Genomic DNA, 12,655 nt, shown 5'->3' on the forward strand with positions numbered 1-12,655 from the left:
ATAGATTGCTCTCAGAACAAGGAATCCGTTGGTGGGGTCACACGTTCGGTTCGAGGCCTCTGGAGCTCAAAACGCGTCTAGAGTTTTGGCCGCCTCCGCCGGTCTTCTGGCCCACTGTGCTCCCTCCGACTTGGCCTCTCAAGTCCTGCCGCGCCGTGCGGCTGTCCGGTCGTCCAGCCTCGGTCCAAGCGCACCAGCAGGTCAAAGTCCACGCGGCCGCTTCGATAAGCAGGCCTGACACTTGGCCTCCTCGGCATCCGGAAACGAAAACCAGCAAGAATGGGACCTCTTACCTTTCCAGGTCAACCCAAGCCTGATGAGCCACCGTGAGAAAGCCATGCCATCGCTTGTTGCATTTTGTCTTTCCTGGGACAGCTATTTCGACTTCTTTTCTCCAAAACTCCCTCGAAGGCCGCCTGGCTCAGGGCATCGTCGTTTGCTGCTTAAAGGTGAAATTTGCCGGCGGGTGTGGGTCGCGGAGGGCAGCAATCTCCAAAGATAGTCGTTGGATGGCACAAAGCGGAGAGAGAGAGAGAGAGAGAGAGAGCGAGAGAGAGAGAGGAGAGAGAGATAGAGAGGCGGAGAGGAAAAGGTTGAATCGAGAGGAAAAGAAAGAGATAGGGCGCGCAACACAAGGGAGATTAAACCCTGTGTGGCCTGCAGCTCGCCTAGGAAGCGGCATTCCGGGAAGCCAGTGGCGTGGCTAAGAAGGCGGGCACGTGTTTCCGCCGCCAAAGTCCTCCGAGGATGCTCAGACCAAAGCGTGCCGATGGCCAATTAACTGCAGTGCCAACGAACGAGAGACTCATTGGTACAGTAACCCCCTAAAGCGTTAGATTCGAGTTGTTGTGGAGGGCTGGATTCACTCCATGTGTTAAACACAAAATTTTGGAAATTTTTGTGATGACCTTTCGAGGGGACGCGGTGTTCGCCCTGTGGTGCACTGTGAGGCTGCACGCAGCATCACATCGGTGCGCCTCTGGCATCGGTCGTCCGCTGGATAATGCGTGCCATGCATTCGCGTTGCCGGTCGCGACTGCACTTTAGTGGCGGCGCGTGCGCAGTGTGTGTGTGTGAGTGTGTGTGTGCGCAACTGCTTATCTGTTTGTTCGAGTGCTATGCGTCTGTGTGCGTGTGTGTGCGTGGACGCTTGTCTGGTGTGCACGCGGCGCTTCTCGTCCTGCATCGCAATACTGCTGTAGTGGCGCCCGCGGATCACCGATCAGTGTGTCGTCATCCGAGTCCTGTTAGTAGAGGGCCCATGTCACACACACACACACAGAGAGAGAGAGAGAGAGAGAGAGAGAGAGAGAGAGAGAGAGAGAGAGACGAGAGACAGACAGACAGAGACCGCACACCTTCACTCCCCCCTCCTCTCCCCTGTACAGCGTGCATGTGCAAGGAAGCCCGTTCGCTAGGACTGCCTTCCGTTGCAGATAGTGCCGTGTCTACCTGGTAGGGACGCATCCCGCATCCCGCATCGCGGATCCCACATCGCGGATCCCACATCGTGCATCTCGCATCGCGGATCCCACATCGCGCACCTCGTAATAATAAAAATGATAAATAAACACACGGCCCGCCGACTGGCGCTGGCTGGCGCTGGCGGCCCGGCTGCCCCGGCGTGGCGGCGTGGCGGCGCGGCGGGTAAGGGGCTTTATATTGCGTTCTTAAACCAAACTCATTTCAAGGAGCTCTCCTTGCTGCCGCCTGGCAGCCTGGCAGCCCGGTAGCTCCGAGGCGAAGGCAGGCAATGCGCCTTCCACGGTTGCTTCACCTGCTTCGCGAGCTTCGCCACTTGGCCGCTTCCTCCTTGATGCCCCTCGCTGTGGCGGACTGTCGGGCCGCGGACTGAGTCGTCGGTCTGTCTCTCTCGCACTCACGGGGCGTCCCGTATCGGCGTGAGCGAGACAAAGAGACGAAGACGACTCTCGGAGTCAGTCTGCGGCTCCGTGGCGGCGTGGAAGTGGAATGAATCGCGGTGGTGCGCAGTGGTCGACAGCGCGACGCGAACGCAGCCAGGGGAGTGCAGCGGCGCCAGCGGAGTGGCCGGGGCTGTCATTGCTATTTCATTTCAGAACGCGTCGATTGCTCTGTGAGTGTGGCAGTGTGGCGCCAGTCGAGGCGGGGCGGGAATTTTAAAGCAAAGCCGCGGCTTGTTGTCGTTTGATGCGGGTCAGACGACCAAACCGGGCAGACAGGAGTCCTGGACTCGGGGAGCGTCTCGCCCGAGGTGTCATCCCTCGCCACTTGCGTCCAAAGAACAAGAACAGTTATCAATAATTCGAATACCGTGGACTTCTTTTTGCATGCTTTTGCCATCGTAGACGTTCCGAATACCATTGAACACCTAGAGGTAAATGTTTTAAAAGATTCCGAATGTGAATGGATGCCATTGTCGGGTTATTTCTGAAAAGTTAAGAATGCGAATGTGTTGAGCGGCCAGTGCTCACCACACCGCGTGGGGCGTTCCGCGCCTCGCTCGCGGCTTGATTGGACTCGTTAACAAAATTAGGCGCCATCACTACTATCAGGCTGCTATTACCGTGGACTGCCGCCATCAAGTGCACTCGCGGCTAATGCGGCACGGCGCGGCACGGCACGGCACGGCACGGCGCGGCGCGGCGCGGCACCGAGGAAGAGGATGTTCGGTGAGCAAAACAGCCCCCACGAGTGTGCCGCCGATAAGTTGGATGTGTGGTGGTTGCGGGAACCACCACCGCGGCACCGCGGGGAGGTGGGGATTCGACGGGCTTTTTGCGCCCCCCCCCCTCTTTGCCAGTGCACCAACGCACGCACTTACGCACTCACGCACACCCACTCAATCATACGCCCACACGCACGCGACGGCGAATCATTAGTTCGGATTGATGGCAGACAGGGAGAGCGCGGACGCGCCGCACTCGATAAACAACAACAGCAACAACAAAGAACGAGACGACCAAGGTCGTGATGAAAAGAACAACGGCGACGAGCCGTATGCAAATATCGGAGCGGGACGAGTGGACGAGTCCGCGCGTAGCGGCGCGCCGTCCGTGCCACCACTCTGGACCGGTACACACATGGCGACAGTCGGTTCCGTGATTCCATCAGCATGGTGGCGCGGCGTGGCGTGGCGTGGCCGAGCCGTTTTGCATGGGAGGGAAGCGACAAGCGACTCGAAGCGTCGCGGAGCGTGAACGGCGTCGACCGTCGTCGTCGTCGTAGAGGCTGTGCGCGGCGTGCGGTCCGGGACGGTGGCAGTACGGTGGCGCGGCGGGCTGCCTGCTTCGGCTGCTTGACGTCTCCAGCCTCTCGTCTCCAGGCGCGGGGGGAAGAGGCAAGGGGAGGGCGGCGTCTCTCTGTTCGAGCGCATTGTCGCGCACCGTGATTCGCCACCGACGCCTCAATGCGAACCGCCACCACTACACTGGCTGCTCCCACCCCCTTCACGTAGGGAGCGGTCGCGAGGAGCAGGGCGAGGCACAGTGGGCCAGAAGACCGGTGGCGGCGGCCTAAACTCTAGACGCGTTTTGAGCTCCAGAGCCACTAAACAGGCCTCGAACCTAACGTGTGATCCCACCAATGGATTCCTCGTTCTGAGAGCAATCTATTGGTGGGGTCACACGTTCCGTTCGAGTACCATTTAGCGACTCTGGAGCTCAAAACGCGTCTAGAGTTTTGGCCGCCGCCACCGGTCTTCTGGCCCACTGTGCGAGGCGAAGCGCGGCGAAGCAAAGCGAAGCGCTGAGCAGCGCCGTCGGGACGCATTTTTGGATTCGCCGGACTGTCGATGGGGGCGGGGAATCCGCACACACCCACACACGCACACACGGCTCATTCATCAGGCAGGTGACCCGCTTGACGTGCTTGACGTGACGGGCACCGCTCTGGCCGCCAATTAGGCTCCTCGCACACACATACACTTTTGCACACACACACACACACACACACACACACACACACACACACACACACTGATACGCGCGCGCGCACACACTCGCCAGCTCCACTTGAATCCCAAATCGGAAACGGCAAACGCCATTATTGGAATGGCATGATAAACAATTTCCTCTTCCGTGCGGCGCTGATGCGGCCCTGATGCGGGGCAATGACTGTGGGAACGATTCCGGGGCGGAAAGTCAGAGCGGCTTGCACGACGGTGACGGCGGCGGTGACGCAGCGTTATAACGCTACGCGTTGCGTGCTGCGGGGTCGCCGTCGTCCTGTCCTCTGGTCGCGGGGCGCCCGGCCGCCCCATCACACCACCGGCCGGGCTTTGGCTTATCGCTGACCCGAGCTGGCCGCCTTGCCGCGGCCGAAACAGTGGCCGAGCGATAAAGACGATAAATGCGGCGTGGTGCAGCGCGATGACGAAGCGACCCGACGACGGCCGGCCCGGCCCGGCAGTCGGTGCGGTACGTCCGGTACGGCGTGCTGCTGCGAGCGCCAGTCCAGCCCGTCCTGCTCGCCCTGCACGCGTGGAGACGAGAGCGAGATCGTTGACGGCGTCCTCGAGTCCCAGCACGTCCCCGTCACACGGCCCCACAGTGAGTAGGCCCTCTGCCTTCCGGGGAGAAAATGTATGAAAAATTGAGGGTCGCGCGGGCATTAAAAGTTGCCGGCAGAGGACGTAAGTTTGGTTAGCCTCTGGCGGTGGGAGGTCCTGGCGGAGGCGCGGGGCAGGCCGGTCACACCGAGGACCGAGGGGCCGGACAACTTCTTGGGCCTGGCGGCATGGCGGCCTGGTGCCCGCTACGTCCGCAACTTGGACCAACTTGGCCGCCAGCAGCACCGGGACTGCGCTCGGCGGCGCACGGCGGCGCGGTGCAGCGCTGCGAGCAGGGCCTTCCCTACCGCGGCAGTCCGGAGGCCCAACGATCAGACCCGCGCTCGGAAAAGCGGACTTTGCTGGCAGCTTATTTCTCCATCTCCCTGGTCTGGTTCCAGTCCGGTAGTCCGGTCTCGTCGGGGCGCTCGGAAAGTGACCAGGGACGCGCCGCCGCCAATTGGGTTGCCTACAGTGCGCCGTGCCGCGCCGCCAGGCCGACCGCCGCGCGGCTGTGGCGCCATCTGTGGGGCAAGGGGTGCTGCGCTGCGCCGCCGAAGACTGAGGCGTACGGCCGCAGTTCTAAGCTTTCTACTGAGAACGAGGATGACGATGTGGCGGTTGAGTGAAGCCGGCTGATTGCACAATATTTTTAACTCCTAGTAGTCCAACACCGTGCAGAATATTCCTTTCGCTTGCTCTTGGTCAGTGTTTGTGCTGCCAATGTATACGTTGGCAGCCCTACGCCGCTGGAGGTTGTGTTGTTGTTGTTGTTGTCGTTGAGTTGTCATGGAGTAGTTGTTGGTAATCACTCTAGTCTTTGTGTTTACTGGACGATTACGGCCGGCGCTGTTGTTCTTCGACCCGGAAGGTACTCGGCTTTAACGTGACAGGACGAACTGCTCGCTGCAATAGACGACAGCGAGTGCGTTCATCCCATTCATTCTCGGCTCCGGACCGCCGGTCGGCCGGCGGCGTGCGAAGTGAGGTTAGCCACCGGCACGGCGAAACTGCTGCGTCACTGTGTCATTCTGGGCGTTGGGCAGCGCGTGCCGCGTCAATGGATTTGTTTACGCGTCTCGCACTATCTCCCCGAGTCGCCTTTGCGTCGCCTCGCCCCGCCGTGCCGACCATAACCTTTCTTTTCCGCGTGTGTCATTTGTTTGTGTTTTGACGCGGGAAAGAGAAAGGGGAGGGGAGGGAAGGGTGTCTGAAGGCGGGGGTCTGCGCACAGTGGGCCAGAAGACCGACGGAGGCGGCCAAAACTCTAGACGCGTTTTGAGCTCCAGAGTCGCTAAATGGGACTCGAACCGGACGTGTGACCCCACCAATGGATTGCTCTCCGAACGAGGAATCCATTGGTGGGGTCACACGTTCGGTTCGAGTCCCATTTGGCGACTCTGGAGCTCAAAACACGTCTAGAGTTTTGACCGCCCGCGCCGGTCTTCTGGCCCATTGTGCTGCGCCAGTCTGCGCCGCCCGCGCGCGCTCTCTTACGGCTTGTTGCTCGAGCCGCTAATCCAACTTTGTTGCAATGCCGTATGACCCGCGTTGCCCTGCGTGCGTCCGTAACGCACACGGGCCGCGACGCGACGCGCGGCTCGCGGAGCACGCCAAGCGCGAGGCGCACGGAGCGGAATGGCCCTTGGCGTAAGTCGTAAGCAGAGCAACTCGGAGCACGGCGTCGTCACCGTGGCGTCGCCGCCGTGGAGGCCGCCCCAGTGCCCGCCTGCCAGCCCCACGGCCTGCAGGGCCGTAACAACCTCTCTCTTTTCTTCCACTGAAAAAAAAAGACACCTTGAAGAAAATAAAGATTTATTCCCCTTGAGGGGGAACCTGAGCCCCATTTTGGGGCGATATTATTGGGGTTTCGGATCGCCGAGGTGCAGGACGGCCTTGGCGGATGACCTTGGGAAGGGCTCGGCGTCGCTGCCATAATTCGCGGTGACACGAATTTGCTCTCTACTCTGTTCCAGCCCCCATCCGCCCCCCCGTCCAGCAGGCCATGTCTCCAGGAAGCGGTTCGGAGCTGCGGCTCCGCGACAAGGACACTGCCAAGGCGGCCACCAACAACAATGACGTCAAGCCGGCGCCCTTCAAGTCTCCGCTGGACAACAAGTACAGTCAATTTTTATTTCAACTCTTTCATGCATTTTTTTTGGCGTTGATTTTTTAAAAAACTCTCATCGGAGTGTGGCTAATGTCGGTGCCCGATCCGCACAGGTGCCACCGGGAGCGGAGCGCGTTCATCACGTGGAACAACACCAAGTCCGTGTCCCTGAAGGGCTTCATGAACCTGCTGTTCTGCCTGACCACCCTCGCCGCCGCCGGTCTGCTGCTGGAGAACATGAACAAGTGGGTGGTGGCGGTGCGGGGCTGGCTGCACGGCGCGGCAGCGCACAGTGGGCCAGAAGACCAGTGGAGGCGGCAAAAACTCTAAACGCGTTTTGAGCTCCAGAGTCGCTAAATAGGCCTCGAACCGAACGTGTGACCCCACCAATGGATTGCTCTCCGAACGAGGAATCCATTGGTGGGGTCACACGCTCGGTTCGAGTCCTGTTTAGCGACTCTGGAGCTCAAAACGCGCCCAGAGTTTTGGCCGCCTCCACTGGTCTTCTGGCCCACTGTGCAGCGCGGCGCACCTATTGCCTCTACATTAACTTTGCCGTGCCTCCGGTTCCTGTTTGGCAGGTACGGCTTCCGCGTGGCCCTCGCGAACTGGATCCACGCCGTCGACGCGCGGCAGAACGTCGCCGGCTTCTACCCGGCACTGCTGCTGCTGCTCTGTGAGTACCTCCCTGCGGTGGAGCGGGCCGGGATTTGTGCGAGATGGGGAAGCGAGTCGGGGGCTTCCAGCGGCGACTTTGCACGTGCACGACGCCACGACGGGCACGCGCAGCAACCACGGCGAACCGTGGGGACCAGGCAGACCACCGCGGCATGGCGGCGTCTCCGCGCCGTCAAGGATCCCACGGCGGCGCTGGAGCAGCCGCCGAGCTACACTGTAGCGCGCTCTGTCTCTCTCGCAACGCCACGGCACGCTCCATGAGTGCGAGAGAGACAGAGCGGGCCGTCTTGTCTTTCCCAGGCTAAACTCCCCGCGCGCAAGCGGCGCGCTGCACCCTTTCCTCTGTGCCACCCCCCTCCCCCTCCCCCGCGCTAAGTTAAACTTGAACGTTTTGGCTCTGTCTGCTCTGGCCGCTTTGTTTTGGGGAGGTGCGCGCATTGTGTTGGCAGGCGTGCGAGGGGGAGGGGGAGGGGAGGGGTTCGATTCGGACGCCCCGCTTCCCCCACCAGTGGGCCACCACTCACCCTCGCTGCCATCAAGAGGGGCCTCGGAAGGAGGCTGCAGGCAATAATACGCCGAGGCGATGCGCCCACAGTCTTGACGCCCCCGCCCTTCCCTCTCCCTCCCTCCCTCTCTGTCCCTCTTACCCTCTCTCTCCCTCTCACACTCTCTCACCCTCTCTCTCCATCTCACCCTCTCTCTCCCTCTCACCCTCTCTCTCCCTCTCACCCTCTCTCTCACGCTCCCTCCCCCTCACTCTCTCCCTCTGGCGGTGTAGTGTCCCGTCGTGATTTTGGCGGCTGAGCGACAAGGTTGGCGCCACTGGCGGCGGGGCGGGGCGGCGGGGAGCGTGCCGCGGCGTAAGTTTACTGCCAAGCAGTGTGGGGCGGGGCGGGGCGGGGCGGGCGGGGCGGGGCGGGGCGGGGCGAGGTGGCGGGGCGGGGCGGGGCGGGGCGGGGCCGCCTGGCCGCGCTGTGTCTTTGTCGTGCCGGTCGGGGAGTCGGTCGGGGACAAGGGACAAGGCGCGGGGTGTCGGCGATGTGGCGGCGGTGTGGTGGTGAGGCCGTTAGCAGCAGTCCTGCGCTGCCCTGCGCTGCCCTGCGCTGCCCTGCAACCCACCGCAGGACCGTACTTTGTCACGGCAACGGCAGTTAGGCAACCCGCTAAGCGCGCCCCACCACACCCCGCCCCGCCCCGCCCCGCCGGGTCAGGGGGCCACTTCTCCGACACGCAGTGAAGCGCGTCCTCGCTGGGGTGTCGAAGCCTGGCACCGTGACGTGCCCCACCCCGCCGCCCCGTCGGGGCACCTCGCCACGCCGCCCGGCCCGGCCCCCCGTCTTGGAGCGTGGCGTGTGAAATGCCTTCGCCTGGTTGGCCTGCCCAGTGAGGGGGACTTGATGGCTCGGCTGCTGCTGCTGCACCGAGCCGTCAACCACCAACCTCCAGTCGCGTCGCTACCCCACGCTACAGTCGAGCCACCCGACGATACTGCCACCTCGGCGTTTGGAAGAGTCCTGTCGGGGCGCTGCCGTCGGGGCGGCGCCGTCGGGGCGGGCTGGTCTCGCGCGGCGCGCGGCTGATGAGTGTCCCCGCTTGCTGAGCTTAGCGCGTTCCCCCGTCCCTCTTCCCTCGGATAGTTCGGTAAACCCACGCGGAGGCTGGTGCCAAGGCAAACCAGGGCAAACCGGGGCAAAGTTCTGCTGGCAAGCCTTGCAAGCTGTGCGAGCCCCCCCCCCCCCGCCTCCCCCTTTTCCACGCCGTGTCCCCAAAGCTCCGTCGAAGGGGAGAATCCCGATGCTGACAAATGAGTCCCCGGCGGCGCGGCGCGGCTCGCAGTGTAGTTGTAGCGAAACGCGAAGCCCAAGCTGTGCCGCAGTCAAGCCAAGCGTGCTACGTACGGCGGCGTAGCGGCGTACGACGGGTTGCCTAGCAACGTCTCGTGTGCCCTATACAGTTTCTTCCATTCGCGCTCAAGTGGGGCGGGTGGAGGGGGAAGGCGGCAGAGCAGATGTACAGCGCCCGCCAGAAATTCCTCCTTGACTTGAAACTAAACTAATCTTCCGCCTCGTTACACGGAGGACGAATGCCGCCCCCGCCGCCCCCCCCCCCCGCCCCCGCCCGCCCCCGCCGCCACCCCGCCGCCCCCGCCGCCCCCGCCGCCCCCAGGCGTGTTTCCCACGTGGTGTAGTGCGGCACGATCCCGGAGACGCAGGGGACTGGCATGAGGGCTGTCGCTGTCCGTCTCGGCCTCAGTAATCTAGCCGGCCCGCCTGAAGGCGTTCTCCCCGTCGCCGTGCCCCCCCCCCCGCCCCCCCCATCCTGCCCGTTTTTCCGAAGGGCTCTCTCTCGTTGTTGGCGGGGCGCGCGCGACTGCGCCCTTGGGGCCCCACGCCCTACCCCGGCCTGCCACGCCCGGCCGTCGGAGCGTGTCGGGGCGAAGGGCCTATTCAGCAATCATGCGAGCGCATGCGAGGTAAGGGCTCAGCAAGACGCATGGCGGGGCTCGGCGTCGCCCCGTCCCCGCACGTGCCCGTGCCCCCCCCCCCCCCTTTCCGTCGGCCGCCATCCACCCCGCCGACATTGCACTCGCGCCGCGCCGCGCGCCAGGGGGCCGTGGCGGCCGGGTTGATGTTTCCACTTCTTATGTTGCGGCCTGTGGGAACGCGCCGAACGCGCCCACAAAAAGTATAAGGCGCCCCCCCGGCTGCTCGCCGCGCGCCCCTCGGCGCCCCTACTTTCACTTTTACCGCGTACCAACCCCGCTCCCCGCAGGGCTGTCAAAACGCGGTGCCTCCCCTCCCTCCCCTCCCCGGCGAGACGACGACTCGGCGGCGTCGTCGGCGTCCTCGGTCGCGCTGTGTCGCGATGCGTGGACTGCGGCGTGCCACAGTGGGCCAGAAGACCGGCGCAGCGGCCAAAAATCTAGACGCGTTTTGAGCCCCAGAGTCGCTACACAGGACTCGAAACGTTCGTGTGACCCCACCGATGGATTGCTCTCCGAACGAGGAATCCATTGGTGGGGTCACACGTTCGGTTCGAGGCCTACTTAGCGACTCTGGAGCTCAAAACGCGTCTGGAGTTTTGGCCTCTGCGCCGGCCTTCTGGCCCACTGTGCGTGTGTGGCGGGAGGAGATGCGTGCAGCGCAGTGCGCCGTGCCAAAAAAATGGAAACAAAAGGAGAAGTTGGTCGCTGCGCCGGCGCTCCTCTCGGTGACATGTCGCGGAAAAGAAAAGAAGTGGATCCGAAACGGGCAGTAAATCTTGGCGGGTCGGGGGAACTATTGTCAAGGGGTATGGTTTATAGTCTGCGGGCCCTGCGGGCGTGGCTGGCCTGGCTGGTGGCCTGCGGCGCGTGCTGGGGCCGTGGCCGTCGTGCTTTTTGGCGGCCGCCCGGGCGTGCTTCGTGGCGTCGCGGCGTCGTGCTGCGTCGCGCTGCGCCACCGCACCCCTTTCTCGGAGAGTTATTCATGCCAACAGCGGGACAGGACCGACAGGGCGGACGGGACGTCCCCTCAGCCCGGCCATCCAGCCGCGCAGCCCAGCAGACTGATTCCGAGAGTCGTTCTCGTCGCTCTGTCTCTCTCGCACTCATGTGGTGTCCCGTGTTGGTGCGACAGAGACAGAGCGACGAAAACGACTCTCGGAATCAGTCTGCAGACCGCGCAGCGCAGACCGCCTCAGAGGCTGGCCGCGGGGCCGGCCGCCTCACCGCGCGTGACAGGCAGGCAGCATACCGCTCCCGCAGTGGCGTGGCCGGCGTGGCCCCTGCAGGCCGATTCCGAACAACGCGCTCGTGGTTCTCTCTGTCTCTCTCGCACTCGTGGGCGTCCCGTAGGGGTGCGAGAGAGACACGGAGACTCCTGGCTGGCCGGCGCGTCCGTCCGGTGTGCTTGCCGTGTGGCAGTGGGTCGGGCCGGTCGGCCGATCCATCATTTATTTGGAAGGAGCTGTCAAGCGCTGCAACACGTCGGCCGCGGCAGAGGCACCGTCACCGCCATGGCCGCGCCGTGCCGTCCGCCGTCCGCTCGGCGGGCAGCTCGTCAAGGCCGGACGCGCGGACACTCGCGGCGTGGTCGTCATATTTCCCCGCGCTTTACGGCGTGCCTCCGCGGAGGAGGGGGGGGGGCTTTACTTTATTTTGGCGGAGCGCGGAGCGGGAGCACGGACGGAAGGGGTGCGGGGTCCACTTTCTTTCGCCGTGTGCCTCGCCAGCCCCGCCAGCCTCGCGCGCCGTCTTGCGAGGGGAGCCCTGCAGGTATGTGTCCAGCTGGGCGAGTCACCTTGAGTCCCAGCAGCACGGACGGGGCGGACGGGCGCCCACCCACCCCGCCGGCCGCCCCGCCGCCCACCCCGCCGCCCACCCCGCCGCCCCGCCGCCCCGCCTCGGCCCTCTTTTCGCCTCAAGGCTCCCTTTGTGGGACCAGTAACCTCTGTTATTGCTCCGGACCGACCTGCGCTGACCAGCGTGGCGGTGGCCGCAGCAGCAGCAGCTCCCGGCGAACAAAAACAAAAACTAAAATAAATAAAAACCAGTAGGCAGGACGAAAAAACCTCAGCACCTTTCCTACGATGCGGGGACAATGTCGGTCATGAGGCGCGACGCTCGCCCGGGGCGGCTTATTACATTTGCCGGGCAGCCGAAGGGCCGAAAGGCCGAAGGGAGCACAATGGCGGCAGGGGTCACCCAGCTCGCCTAGCCTCGCCTAGCTTTGACTGTGCCGAACACCGCTCCGTCTCTCTCGCACTCCCAGGGCGCGGCGCAGGGGTGCGAGTGAGACGGAGGGCCGCCCGGTCGTCAGCTGGCTCGCTCGCCTGCGGCTGTCTGCCTGCCCCTGCGCCAAACCGGCAAACCGGGTCAAAGGTTGTCCCGGCCAGAACGGACCGCTGGGGAGGGATCCATTTTCCGAAGGTGGTCTCCGTCGTCGGGCAGTCTCCAACTCTCTCTCTCTCTCTCTCTCTCCTCTCTCTCTCTCTCTCTCTCTCTCTCTCTCTCTCTCTCTCTCTCTCTCTCTCTCTCTCTCTCTCTGCAGCAGGACAGCAGGAAGACGACGACAAGAAGGAGGACATGGCGTGTAAATTTATGCGCAGTCCCTCCTTGGAGTGTTTGCGCATTGCGTTGGCGCGGCCCGTGAGGCGGTAAGGCAGTGCGGGCCGGTGCGTCGGGGCGTGGCGGGGCGGGGCGGGGCGCCTTTGTTCGTCGCGGTGCTCGATGGCGGTTCGACACTGGCGGGGCGGGGCGTGCTGGCGCTCTCGAGAGGGTTTGCGTAGCCAAAGCGAGGCCATTCGAAATGCAGGTCCGTCTTGACGGTCTCCGGCGACGACGGGGAGGAGGAGGAGGA

General features: G+C 63.6%; 1 protein-coding gene across 1 annotated transcript in view; it reads left to right on the forward strand.

Moving 5' to 3' along the window:
• The first annotated feature begins 4,383 nt into the window (after nucleotides 1–4,383).
• The window catches only part of LOC117645964 (diacylglycerol O-acyltransferase 1-like), a 37,182-nt gene continuing 28,910 nt past the window's right edge, over nucleotides 4,384–12,655 (forward strand). The window contains exons 1-4 of the mRNA XM_034386540.1: nucleotides 4,384–4,529; nucleotides 6,505–6,646; nucleotides 6,752–6,883; nucleotides 7,220–7,314. Of these exons, the coding sequence (XP_034242431.1) occupies nucleotides 6,534–6,646; nucleotides 6,752–6,883; nucleotides 7,220–7,314 (340 nt within the window). The 5' untranslated portion in view covers nucleotides 4,384–4,529; nucleotides 6,505–6,533. The remainder of the gene's footprint in view (nucleotides 4,530–6,504; nucleotides 6,647–6,751; nucleotides 6,884–7,219; nucleotides 7,315–12,655) is intronic.

The sequence above is a fragment of the Thrips palmi genome, unplaced genomic scaffold (assembly GCF_012932325.1).
Source record: "Thrips palmi isolate BJ-2018 unplaced genomic scaffold, TpBJ-2018v1 HiC_scaffold_19, whole genome shotgun sequence".
NCBI lineage: Eukaryota > Metazoa > Arthropoda > Insecta > Thysanoptera > Thripidae > Thrips > Thrips palmi.